Raw genomic sequence first — 14,679 nt, forward strand, 5'->3', positions numbered from 1 at the left:
GCCACAATCCATACAGTCCAATGAATCTGAAAGGCCAAGAGCAATGCTTTTCCTGACCCCTAGAAAGACTCCATCCACTAATAATGTCATGTAGTGGCTCACTATGAAGAGTAGCTGGCGAGAATTCTGGGAAAAATACAAACAAAGAATGATGTGTTTAAAATGGCTTTCCGTCTTAAACAAACAGCCTGTGCACATTTTCAGTTTAGGGGACAGAATTGATAACTAACACTTTTGGTTTGTGCTCATTTATTAAGAAAATTATTAGCCAAAACACTTTTAACATTTTGCCATAGATATCTTTGACACGTCATTACTAATGTCAATTAAATTATTAATTTACAGAGTTGGATACAATTCAAATAGAATGCAAACGTTGAAGTTGCATTCAGTAAAATATGTGATAAATATAACAGTGATACAGTACATTTAATTTATCATTCAACACTTCAACATTACTGAATCTAGACATATTTTCGGAACAGGTAAAGAATTGAATTGTGTGTGCTAATATGATATGACCACAGTCAGTGTGTTTAATTTCAGTTTATTATTACCAATGTTTCATTATTTCTGCTAACCCTACAAAACCAGAATGACCAAAAAATGACTATGCAATGACCAAAAAAAGCGTTTGTGCAATCAGAAGCTATTAAAAGCATCTTTTTTAAACACTTGCAGACATCATTGCATATTGCAACATACTGCAATCTGAATCATTCATGGTAGCATGCTATATACTGTATTGCATACTGCAAGTTCTGTATTGTTTACAAAGTATTGCCGTTTACTTAGAAGGCCCTAAAACTCTGAAATAGCCTTTCTGATAATGTTCAGGGCTCAGACACATTTCTTTAGCCAAGCATTTACATAATGCATCTCATAACCTTGTACTGTAGTTTTATCGGATCAAATGTGCATGATTATCTTTAGCTTAAAATATTATGAGTAGAAGCTACACTATTTAATCTGTTTCTACTCAGGATGTAACTAAAGATTATGCCAGCTCCAGTTTGGATCCAGCCTCTCACAAAGATTTAGATGACCCCAACACCTGTGAAGAGATGACACCAACCCCTGCAAGGACTTCAGATGACGTCAACATCAACAAAACTTCTAAATTTTCCTTAAATTGTAATCATTATGATCACATAATGTAACCTCTACTTTAATATGTTCTGTTTCTGCTTAAATGTGACGTTAACTAACTGCATGATTTGTATAATTTTCGAATTGTTCATTTCTGTCATATGGACATTACTTTGACACAATATACAGTGAAATACTGACATATAAAAACAGTAATTGCTGTGTGATTTGCATACAAGAAAAGTGAAGACGGTACATTTTAACTGTGGGTTAACTTTGAACTTAGCCAATCACAGTCAAATTTAGACCTACAGACCCCTCTCTCTCCAAGCCTATCCTAAAGGAAATACCACTCATGAACAAGTCCTCAGAGAGCAAACTGTTTGTTTTTTGTTTTTTTTTGAAGAAAAAAAAAAGAGGTGGAAGCGAACGATCAGGTTGGGGCCATTCAGACCCAAGCTATTTATTACTTTGTCACCTCCCTCTCTCTCTCTCTCTCTCTCTCTTTCTCTTTACCACCCTCCACTCTCTCCTTCTCTTTGTTTTTGTGAGTTTAAGTGGCTCGGGCATAATGTCAGGTCCCCAGGCAGATTTGGCTTCAGAGTTATCCAGCAAAAAAACAGGCTCAGATGTGGGTTTCCCCTCTAGATCAGAGAGACACGAGACTTCACGGTCTGCACTCAACCTTTGCACTGGAAGATATGTGTGTCTGTGTGCAAGTGTGTGCGTGTTTGTTTGTTCAATCTTACACCCTGCTGAGAACTGACTCGGATGTAACAGCTCCAGTTACAGGTCCACTATCATTAACCTCCCTTGGCTAAAAGGTGAGAGGTCAGGACCAGTTAGCATGACCCAAGGCTGGATCAGGTCCAACCAAGGACCATTCTCATGCATAGATCAACCCTCCTGTCTGGCTGTCCATGAAATCACTGATTTTCCACCTAGACAGCATGGGTGATATATTACCCATGTAGAACTGTTCGTCATTAAGGGTTTGTTCACACTGCACACAAATCTGAATTGGGTTTTACATCTGATCTTTAGGATCGACTGTCCACAATGTCATTTTGCAAATAATAAAATCTGATCTGTTTCTTTGGAGTCAATATGCAGTGTATCTGTAACTCACTTGTTACAGTAATGACAGAAAACAGCCATTATTGAGGATGCACCGATATTCAATTTCTGGCTGATTCCGAAGCCAATAATTATTTTAATGTTATGGCTGAAAGATAATAATAATATTATTATTTTAACAAAACACTAAAATAATAATATTAATAATCTTAAATACTATAAATTAATTCACAACACTAAAATGTACAGTATGAAAAAATATTAATTTTGAGATTTGCTAAATATTTGACAGTGCTATTACATTTAATTATTTAATTAAATGAAGATTAGAGGATTGAAAATGTGATCTAAAATGTAAAAATAAGAGAAATTGGCATTTGCTACTAAATATCCAACATTCCATTACAAACAAACAAATACATACATACTAATATAATAAATAGAAACTAATTAAAAAATAAGTACTAATATATTACGCACGCCTATAGCCGTTAAGTATGGAAAGCAAACAGAGGACAGAAAACTGAAAATTAGGCTCTTGTGAGCATCTTACAAGATGTATGAGACAACAATGGCCAATATATGTAAAAAAAAATATAAAATAAATAAATAAATGGCTTATTCTTCCATTCATCCATATTGTGAATGTTCCATAAACACTCCATATGTTGATAATGAGACAATACTGTGTAATCTGCATGTCACAGATGAGTTAAATGCAGGATGAAAAAAGAAATATCTCTGATTAAACCATTTGATGCATCAGAAGATGCATTACACAAAAAAAAAGTGGTTTAAACCTGGTTTGTAAAAATCAACGCTTCTTTGCAGTTCAGAATGCAAACAGCTAAATTGAGTCAAATACTCTTAAAAGTCAGAATATTGCTGCCTGTCTGAAGGCATGTGATGGAAACTTGAGCAACCACTGAATAAGCTTGTTTATAGCAACAGTAGGTGTAACTGACGCAAGTGTTGAGTGTGTTGAGATTGCACCCTACTGAACACAGTATTATGTATTTGATGACAGAACAAGTTTTCTGACACAATGCACTGTAAACACCATTACATGTCAGTCCGCTTTGCATTCTAATCTTCAAACATACCATGCAAGCTAATCAAACAGATGTTGGCATAATTAGTGTTGCAGGTGTTTACTTAGAAAAAGAGAAACAAGTTGTTGAATATCAGAACCGTGAAATAAAGCAAATTGCCGAATAGGCCTGAAACAGTTCAGTGGTAAACTACACATGCACAAGGTTCTCAATGTGTTTTCAATTACCATATGCTCAGTGGCATAAGACAACACATTCCTGAGAACAGAAGGGGAGTTAAAAATGACTTATGATATGGTCCACGTGAGGTGGAAGAACACCTTCTGGATGACTAACATGTGCACTTGCTCCTTGCGTAACGCAAAACAGAAGACTCCATTTAGTCTAGCAAGGTGTCAGGAAGATACTGTATAAGCTAGGAGAACATGCTTCTAATACGACTATGCTGCCATTCACATCCATAGGCCACATAGAGACAGATCCGCAGTCCCACCTCTACAGTAATTCAACAAGCCCATATGTTGTTTGTTACACAGAGCTGATTCGTTCTTTGCTGGGGGCTGTCTGACGAGGTCTGCAGTTCAACTGATTTACATTTAAAAGTCTAAAGAGGATATAAATATCCATTTTCCATATGTTAATGTAAACTACGCTACAAGGGATAGTCAACCTGCACTTTAAATCACATTAAAATGCCAAAATAAAGGTCGGCTGTTCAAACAATCACATATTTCACATCAATCTCTTCACTCTGTATTTCTCAATGCTGAAAACACTACTTATCATACCTACAATAATGGACTGCGAAACATTCCAGGAATACAAAGATTACAGAGATTGAAATCAGTTGCTGTAACCAAGAGCTCTTCAGATCAACAGAATAAAGCAGTATCAGTGGTGTGTAGGTAATTTTATATCAAGATATGAGTACGCATTATCACAATATTGTTATTTTTGCTTGAAAATCATTCTAATGATGTTTTACATAAGGAATAATTGATGACAAGCCAATGACTTTGTAGAAAAATAATGCACACCTGAGGTGGTAATGCAGCTATGACACGGAGTGAAGTAAGGAGGTTATTTTGCTGTTGTAGGTAATAAGGACATTTGAAATAACTGAAATCATCTGACAAAGTGATATTTTATTTTTTTTGTTTATTTGGATCCCCATTAGCCACTACCAAGGTAGTAATGGATGTTCTGTTCTGGACTAACTGTAATTTTTCCAAATCTTTACTTGATGCACTCGACCAAACCACTGGACCGTAATCTGAATAAGTAAGAACCATTGTTCACACAATTTGAGAAATGCAATATTGTGGTAAACATTTTGCACATCTCTTAATGACTGATAGACCTCTTCCCATAACTGTTACCATATTTTCTGTTTTGACCACTTCAGCCTGCTGTCTAGTATAACTCCAAGAAGTCTGGTTTCCTCTACCTGTTCAATAGGCACACTCTTTACAGACAGATTTAACTGTGGTTTGAATTCAAATTTAGAATTTCATCCAAACGCAATGCTTTTGGTTTTTGTCAAATTTAGAACTGGAACATATAGAACTGTAATGTGGCTAAGACCTGACTGGAACCACTTTAGCTGTGTGTTTCCTAAAACATAATTGCACACTTTAGAAGGTTCATCAACAAATCAGATGCAAGCTTTCAACATCCCCCATAGTAAAAGCAATACATAACAATGGTCTAATTACTTTTTTGATATTTAATTGAATTAAATATTGTAAAAATATTCTACATTATAATATTCTCATTATATACATATTTTGATGCACTTGGACACAAACTACAGAATCAGATTATTCACAACAAAATAAGTCAGTTTTTGCATCACATTATGCAACACTTGCACTAAGAGATTGCTTCCGGCTTCGCTACCATTCGGACGTTCTTGCTTACTGCTCTGCGCTTTGCTCCCTATTTCTGTACTTTTCTTTGATTTTTCTACAATCTCAAAAGAGTAATGCATTATGAATATGATTGGACGAGCCATGTCCAATCAGTTGAACACATCAGAACACATCTATATTAATGCGCTAAGCTGCAGCATTGCTTGCCAACTGTAAACAGCCTACAGTTGAACCAGGTTACACTGCATCAAAAATAAATAACTTTCTTCATAATCAAAGTAATATCTAATTCTGTAAATAGATGTCTGGATAATTCTGTACATTCACAATTCTGTCTGATGTTTATTATAGTATATTGAACCAATCAAAGCCAAACATAACCAGTCACATCCAATCATATAACGATGGAGGCATTGTCTCCTCTGATTTCCCCCCATTCATTCTCAATTACCCCCCACCAAACTCACCGCACGCTTTAGGGGATTTGTTAAAACTCAATGGGCTGAGGGGAGGACAGATACCATGGGGAGATATATATATATATATATATATATATATATATATATATATTATAGAAATATTTTATATGTATATACAGTATATATTATGTATATATAACTTTTTATTTTTTTATAATTTATTTAAACTTGTCTATTTTTATTTTCTCGTTTTGATTCCAATTCTGAACTGAGTGGTCTACATCGCAAGAGCCCTGCTAAAACATTGCATACATTGTAGACTATAAGAATTGAACTTGCATACTACAAACATTGCATCAACAGAATAATGGAGTAAGGGGATTGTGCTTCACAGCTCCCTCCAAACTGACTATGAAAACAATAGTAAAATCCTGATGAATTGATGAAAAACACACACGCACACTGGCATATAAAGAGCAGCTGAGGGTCAAAAGTCATTAGGTAACAGTTTGAGTTGTTTTAGCCCGTGATGTCTGAATGTTTCTCCTCCTGAAGAGTCTCTATTTTCCCAACATAGTGAATCATCACCTCCCAAACAATACAAAGTGAGAGAAAGCGAAACGCATCAACGAGCCAACTGCTGATAATCACTACCAGCCCTCTGCCATTTCATTGCACAAGCGTTGATAACACCAATAGGGTTTATATGCTACGTTACACTCTAGACCACACATCTGAGGTTAAACACGTACGTTTTCTCCTTCACTGCAAACAGCGAGAACGGCGAGACTTTGTTAACACCTTGAGGTCCAAAGCTGGATGCTTTAAGTGGACCACCCTGCGTTAAACCCCCAGTGGTACAGACTGCCCTTGTCTTTATCAGATGGCACAGGTTTGGGCAGGATTTTTCCAAATATAAGATTAGAATCAAGCTGAAAGCATTCAAAGCTGACCTGGAGTGATCTTGAATTAATCTGGCCTTGGAGTCAGATTAAATTAAAAACTTATCTTATTCAAGAACAAATTCAGAAAGCACACTGTGCAACATGGACAAGATCGCAAGACAGCAAGTCCCCAGCCCGATTGTTGACCTTTACAGCTGTAAAGACAGCTGTAAACAATTAAAGAGACAAGTACACAGTAAATGACGTCAGCTAAAGGTAAAGCTGCATGTCTACATTGAATTCTCCATCTCTAAAAATGGCATCCTAACATGCAAAGACGTTGTGCTGTCCCCACTTGCGTGAAAGCACGAGAGGAATGAGGAGATGAAGCCTCAGTGTGTACAGGAAACCAAAACAACATATAACACACTTCCACAGTGCAGGTCGCCCTAGGAACACATCTGCTTTTTCTTAAGCAAGGCCTGGCTGTGCAGGACCTAGTGGGGGGATGATGCCTCTTTTCTTTTTACTCTCCCTACCGCAAATCATTTTGACAGGGGATGGCTTAAGAAAAAACAGTGCTGAAACGCATAACAATAAACAGTTCTTTTCTTCAGTTCTTCACTGAGAGACTCGTGGGTTGCTGTTTAGCATTTTAACATGTTTCGATTTGACATGTGAACATATCTGATGAAGAATTAAAGGGTTAGTTCACCCAAAAATGAAAATTGTGTCATCAATTAGTCTCTCTCATGCCATTCCAAATGCTTGATACTTTTGTTCTTCTCATAATCAGAGTATATCTGACAAGGCAATAGAAGATGAAACGTGCTTGCTTGATGCCCGAGAACCTATTGGGTTTGTACCATATTTGATGTGTTCTGTATATGTGCACTAATCAATGATTCTATGTGAATAAAAGCCGTATATTAATCATATAAATGTGATTGTGTCTCTTAAGAAGACTTCAAAAGATTCATATGGATCACTTTTGCCTTTATGAACTTTTTAAAGCATCACAGTTTTGATGGATTAGACTTTTAATGGAGTTTTCATTAAAAATATCTCCATTTGTGTTTGTAAGTTGTATAGATTTGGAACCACATGTGGGTGAGTAAATGATGACAGAATTTTCATTTTTGGGTGAACTAACTCTTTAACTCTGATTTATGGAAGCGGTTTTGTGTTTTAATTTAGAAATTTTGGAGACATTCGTAAACGCAATCAATGAGGTTAATGTAGCTAAACTGGTATTTGCCTAGTGCTAGCAATGCCTTGATTGCACTGTACAGCACCAAATGTACAATGCAAATGACTAACCAGCATCAAAAGACACCAAGCAAACGCTGTCAGCTAGTTCATATTTCATTACTGATGTAACACCTCTCTTGTTCCATCTGACAGGGAGTGTTTTGGTAAACAAAGTAATCAAATGTTGAACGGCAGCACTGCACTGTATGTGTAAAGGCCAATTTCTGAAATGTGTCACCCTTTGCCTTTCCCAACATGGCCAACATCTCTGTGATGCTTCCCCTCCTGTTTGCAAACAGATCTCTGAGCAATGGAGCAACAAACTGGCTTCCCTTGCCACACATGTGTGATCGATAGGTTTCCTCTACACAGAAAGAGCAGGCGCTGTGTTCGTACACAAAGCGTGCATTATTAAGTCTTTTCACTCTTTTTCTCTCCTTTCCTCATTGCGTGTACCAATGAGCCACTGTTTAGCATGTCGACTTCTGTCACGAACAGGCGAATGGGCTAATCCTTCGTTCTTTGAGAGGATAAAATGGTAAACATTTACACAAAGTATGTGAGGGAACAACGCAGGGTTGAAAACAGGGGCTGTGCTTCATTCTAAAAAAGTACTGAGAGAGAGAAAACAGACTCACGGTTCCAAATCTATTCAAGACAGTATTTTGCAACTCCTTTTTTTTTCGATCAATGCCTTTAATGTTTACACAAAAACACAATGGAGGTTGAGCTACATCGTGGTTACTGGCATGAAAAAACATGACACTAAAGCACAGCCATTCCAATAACCGTAATATAGCAACCTCCAGTGATTTATTGCTTTTGTACAACAATGTTAAGTCATCACAAAAACAAAACTAAGTGATGGTTTAGTAGTGTTTCATTGGAATTCATATTTCATGGTCTAAAACAGGGATTCCCAATGTCTAGGGAGTTCTCTTAACCTGCTTTTTTTCGGGAACAAATTAAGATTTATGCTGCAATTATATAATCTGCTAAATACCAGATATAAAGCAGCTAAAATACAAGAAGAAAATATTCAGTTCACTTTGTGAATATTCAGTATTCAGTGAACTGGTTGTAATCAGTCTTTCAGAAATATCTTAAAATCTACAATAACCTTTATTTTAGTAGTGAGCTGTTGATATCTGGTAATCACATTAAAACAGCAGTCAAATATGCATATACGTTCATGTGTTCAGTTCATGTGCATTCAGCTAGGAATATATATGCAAATGTACGAGTTTCATGACAATCTAAATAAAAGGTACATTAGATAATGATTAAACATTACATAATACAGAAATGCTACGCATGCTAAGTTGCATTTTGGAAAACTTCAGCTCAGCTGAACTTTCGAGCTGATGCAGCAAGAAATTTGAAGATAGTTGTACTGTTGATTCATCTTCTTTCTCAGTTCACAGTTCTCGCCATGTGTCTACACTCTGCTCTACACTCATTAAAATGACTCTATCTCTCACTGTGGCAGCAAGGGAAGCGGCAGAGGCATCAGAAATAAAGAAAATGGGTTTGGGACTAGAGGAAAAAAAATATGTTTAGGATTATAACTTTCTGTCTCTCTTTATTTCTTGGGTGGCTAAAATGCAAGACCATCACATCAGTGTTGCTCTATGTATCAAATTAAGCATTTCAATACACTGACGAAGATACAGTGTGCTCCACAGTCGGAAACAGTATTTTGACTTGAGTTTTTGCAAGCAATAAATACTCTCTTGCAAAACTTGTCAGGATCCTGCCCTATCTGTCTTGTCTCTGTTTCATGTTTCCTTGTTTGCATTGTGTGTGAGCACATGGCTCTGTCTTTGTTGTTGTCTGCCATGTGCTTCTTCCGTCCTGCCTCCTTGTTTCCCGTTGCCACACCCCCTTGTTTAGTCCTCGTTTTTCTGAGTGTCGTCACCTGCCCCTCTAGTTCACTCCTCGTTTGTCTAAGTGTTGTCACCTGTTCCTCCTGTTCTCTTCCCCTTTATATTGTGCTCCCTTCCTCTCTTGTGTTGTCAGTTCATTGTTTCAACTTGCGTGTTTGCTAGCACTCCTATTCGTCGTGTTCTGCTATTCTCCCAGCCAGATTGTTCGTTGTGTTTGTATTTAGTTTCTTGTCAGTCCCCAGTCTAGTCCTGTCCTGTTCTGCCCTGTTCTGACTTGCAGGCTAAGCTACTGGTCATCTCCCCGTGTGGAGTGGCTGTTGAGTGGTGAGGAGTGTCAGGCCACCACTGCTTGCCTCCGGCCTCCTACTTCGTTGCCTCCACTGCTCTCTGGCGGTCTGCCATCCTGGACTGGACTCTGTGACCGATCACCCAGGCCTGCCTGTCTTCCAAGTCTTTCCCTGCCTAGTGTTTGGACTGTGTTCTCCCCTCTCCTCACCATCTCTCATCTTGTCTGCAAGTCTGTCTCAGTAAATCTGTTAACACTCAAGCTAACCTTCGCCAACAGGGCTGGGATATAGGTGTATTTACCCAGTTTTTCTGGACGATGTCAAGGGGGCTTGATTATGATGATACCACCCTCAAAGACATTTTCAATGCCTGCTTGGATGAGCCTGTGCCTAAGTGGGAGATGGATAGCCTCAAGATTTTGAATTTCTGGGACTTCTCCAGGTATTTTGGTCATTGCATCCAGTGGGGAATGCCTCCACCAGCTAAGCCAGCATGCAGCAACCACTCCGCCCCACTTCCCTTGTCAAGTCAAGACCAAGATCCTCTTCTGACTTCCACTCAGAAGCGAAGGGCAAGAAGGAAGAGGGCTCTTCAGTCTGCTGCATCCATTTATGACTCTGACATCTTCCCGGTCACCCCTGAGTCTACTGAGTTTGCTCATGTTTCCCCTGAAACAGTGAAGCCAAATGATGTCATCTCCCAGACACGCAAGTCAGTCCCAGTTGTTTCTGAGTCTGTAGAATCAACCTCAGCCTTCCCAGAGATAGTCAGGAGCACTGCTGACATCTCTATTCCAGTCAAGCCTACTCCAGTCACTCCAGAGCCAGTCGAGCCCGCTCCAGTCACTCCGGAGCCAGTCGAGCCCGCTCCAGTCACTCCGGAGCCAGTCGAGCCCGCTCCAGTCACTCCGGAGCCAGTCGAGCCCGCTCCAGTCACTCCGGAGCCAGTCGAGCCCGCTCCAGTCACTCCGGAGCCAGTCGAGCCCGCTCCAGTCATTCCCAAGCCAGTCAACCCTGCCCCAGTCATTCCCAAGCCAGTCAACCCTGTCCCAGTCATTTCCAAGATGGCCAAGTTGGCAGCTATCCAGTCAGTTCCAGTCAATTCTAAGCCAGAGTCAACTTCAGGCATCCCTGAATCGGTCACTTTCACTACTGTAATCCAGGAACAAGTTGTGTCTACCACAGTCATCACTCAGTCAATGAGGTTTGTAACAGACAGCTCTGAGTCTATCAAGTCAACTTCTGTCTTCCCAGAGTCATCCAAGTGTACTCCTGTTATTCAAGAATCAGTCAAGTCTAGTGTTGTCCCTCAGTCTATAGGGTCTGTTCCCGACTTGTCTCATTCTGCCGGGCCAATTCCTGTCTCCACTGAGACTACCAAGATCCCTACCTGGGATCTACCTACCTCCCTACCAGGTGGATGCTGCAGACTGGTGGTGGATGAGGAGATACCCCCTGACAATGTAATGCGCTTTGAGTGCCTAGAAAAGCGCTATATAAATATAATGAATTATTATTACCTCTCCGCCAGAGATTGCCGAGTTGGCTACAGATACTACAGAGGTGGTCAACTATGCTGTTTCTATCCATCGGAAGAGGAAGAAAACGGCCTGTGCTGTGCAATCTAATGCCCTTCCTGTTAGAGCCACTGAAGCCACGTTTATGAATCCTGTCTTGTCCACTGAATGTGTTCCGGCCTGTCATGTCATTTCCACCGAGGCGCTTTCTAAGCTAGCCGCTTCTTCTGTCATGGCCTCGGAAGCTGAGGCAGAGGCTTTTATTTTGCCTGTTCCAGCCACAAATGCCAATTCCAAGCCGCCTGCTTTCCCAGTTGCATTCACGGATGCCATTTCCGCCAGTCATGTCGAGACTAAGAATGTTCCTGCTAGTCACGTCATGTCCACAGAGGCCATTTCAGAACAGCCTACTCTCACTGTGTTGGCCACGAAGGCTATTCCAGCGGCTCACATTCAGCCCGTTATGCTCAAGGAGGCCATCTCTGAGTTTCCTGCTGTTCCTGTTGTGCCCCCAGAGGCTGTTCCTGAGCGGCCTGCTCTTAATGTTTTGGCCATGGAGGCCATTCCAGAGGCTTTCATTCAGCCCGTTATGGCCACGGAGGCCATCTCCGAGCACCCCGCTCTCCCAGTCACAGCCATGGAGGCCGTTCCCAAGCAGCCTGTTGTCACGGCCGCTGAGGCCTTTTCTGAATCTCTTGCCAACCTAATCAAGTCCACAAGGGAGATTCTCGCCTCCCTTGCCGTGGCCACCAAGTATGAGATTCCTGAAGGTGAGCCTCCTGAGCCCGCTGCTGAGAGAACTGTCCCAAAGCCCGCTCCAGAGAGAGCAGTCCCCGAATCCACTCCTGAGACAGCAGTTTTCGAGCCCGCTCCCGTGTGGGCTCCTGCCCCCGAGTATAGCCCAGTGAGGGCTCCAGCCCCCAAGTTCAGCCCAGTGAGGGCTCCAGCCCCCGAGTTCAGCCCAGAGAGGGCTCCAGCCCCAGTGTCGGCTCCAGCCCCAGAGCCCGCTCCTGTGTCAGTCCTGGAGCCTCCAGAGTCCACTCCAGTCCAGGAGCCCCCTGAGTCCGCTCCTGAGAGAGCAGTCGCAGTGTCAAATCCCACCCCTGAGTTCAGCCCAGGGCAGGTACCAGCCCCCAAGGGCATTCTAAATTCAAGTCCTGTGTCAGTCCGTGAAGCTAAGGAGAACATCTTCACAATTCAAAGGAACGCTCACAAGACTGCCCCTGTCACTATGCCCAGCTGGATGCCCAGACCAGTTAGGCCAGTTTCTGCATCTAGAGGCACCTCCAGTCAGGCTCCTGTCCCTCCCTTCCCACCCTCTGTCATTCCACGTTCCTATGTATTTTCCACCCCACCCCCAGTACCCCCTGTGTGTTCCGGCTATTCTGGGACTTCCAAGTTTTGTTCCCCCCCTCCCCTGTTAGTACCTCCTTGGTCCTCTTTGCCCAGTGTGGACGCCTGGAGGCGTCCATTGGGGGGAGGGTACTGTCAGGATCCTGTCTTGTCTCTGTTTCATGTTTCCGTTGTGTGTGTGTGAGCACATGGCTCTGTCTTTGTTGTTGTCTACCATGTGCTTCTTTCATCCTGCCTCCTTGTTTCCCATTGCCACGCCCCCGTGTTTAGTCCTCGTTTGTCTGAGTGTCGTCACCTGCCCCTCTCGTTCACTCCTCGTTTGTCTGAGTGTTGTCACCTGTTCCTCCTGTTCTCTGCCCTTTTATATTGTGCTCCCTTCCTCTCTTGTGTTGTCAGTTCATTGTTTCAACTTGCGTGTTTGCTAGCACTCCTATTCGTCGTGTTCCTGTATTCTCCCAGCCAGATTGTTCGTTGTGTTTGTATTTAGTTTCTTGTCAGTCCCCAGTCTAGTCCTGTCCTGTTCTGACTTGCAGGCTGAGCGACTGGTCATCTCCCTGGGTCTGCCACTCTGCTAGGCTTGTGCAGTGCCTGAAACATCACGAGTGTGGTGTGGCTGTGGAGTGGTGAGGAGTGTCAGGCCACCACTGCTTACCTCTGGCCTCCTACTTCGTTGCCTCCACTGCTCTCTGGCGGTTTGCCATCCTGGACTGGACTCTGTGGCCGATCACCCAGGCCTGCCTGTCTTCCAAGTCTTTCCCTGCCGAAATCCAAGATAGTGGATGAGAGAATTGTTGATTGCAAGTAATGTTTTTAATTCAATACTGTATCGGTAATATTCAGAATTAATTATTTTTCCCAATATTTGTATATGTCTTTATATTTATTAGATTATTGCGCTATTAGCTTAAGGTGCGGTCACATTACCGCAGTTTTAATGGCAAATTAGGTCTGTTGTCAATAGTGTAGCGATGTATGAAGCACAGCTCACACAGAAGTCACTTTCAAACCAAGCAGCTTTTTGTTGGTCAATACTTTCTGTTGGCAACCACATAACCAAACTTGAACACAATGAGAAATCTGCATGGGGAAATCTTTCTCCCTCACTTGAAATTCCCTATTTTATGGATTCCATTGAAATGACGGTATTTTGTCTGAGAAAAGTTGACAGTGGTAAATGTGGCCGCATCTTTAGCAACATGCTAACTTCATCAATGCAGTGTGGAACAACCTTCAAAGAAAAATGATAGTTTTTATATTGATATTCACAATGTCACTCTTAACCATGTCTAAACCAGGCATGTGAAGTGGGGCAAGATGTGATGTACTCCACACACTTGCACTACTTCCAACAACAGTACAAATGGATTTGGAACAGTGTAGACAGCATCTAGCTGTTTCGGCATGATGCAATGTGACAGTGTGTTAGTCTACACTGACATTCTATTCTAAACTCTCAAATATTCAAAGCAAAAGAGAAATTAAAACCTTCCATCAAATCATCAGAAATCATCATCACACTTCAAAAATAGCGCTTAGGGAGATGTGAACACTTACTCTGGTAAAGCCCTTCGAATTATTGAGTGCTGCTGTCGGTACAAATCCTGTTTTGACAAACAGCTGCAGGAAGTGTGGTTGGCGAAGCTTATGGTGACTGGCTTGGCCCCATACTTCATAGGAACTGTGATTTCAAACAACTGCAGAATGAAAATGGAAGAAAGGTCATATTTTCAATGAAATCAAGCTTGAGGTAAGATGAAAAACTGCAAGAAGGGTTACTTAAACTTTTAGGAGTATGCTGGATGTCAAAATGAAATGTGGGCAGTCAATTAAATTTAAATCAGGATTAATTAATGGATTTATGTCTAAAGGAGTTGTACAACTGTGATTGCACAGAGCCTTTCTGCGAAATCGGTGTACAACCACAACTACAGTCTGATCAAACAAACTGGTAAGGGGAAATGGGTAATGGGGAACTCGTGCAAGACAATTTGCA

General features: G+C 41.2%; 1 protein-coding gene across 3 annotated transcripts in view; it reads right to left on the reverse strand.

The window, feature by feature from the left end:
• LOC107676691 (vascular endothelial growth factor C-like) overlaps positions 1-14,679 on the reverse strand; it is a 37,357-nt gene that overhangs the window by 7,999 nt on the left and 14,679 nt on the right. For all 3 annotated transcript variants that reach the window (XM_016471334.1, XM_016471336.1, XM_016471335.1), the window contains exon 4: positions 14,241-14,380. In XM_016471334.1, the coding sequence (XP_016326820.1) occupies positions 14,241-14,380 (140 nt within the window). The remainder of the gene's footprint in view (positions 1-14,240; positions 14,381-14,679) is intronic.

The sequence above is a fragment of the Sinocyclocheilus anshuiensis genome, unplaced genomic scaffold (assembly GCF_001515605.1).
Source record: "Sinocyclocheilus anshuiensis isolate Anshui unplaced genomic scaffold, SAMN03320099.WGS_v1.1 scaffold76, whole genome shotgun sequence".
NCBI lineage: Eukaryota > Metazoa > Chordata > Actinopteri > Cypriniformes > Cyprinidae > Sinocyclocheilus > Sinocyclocheilus anshuiensis.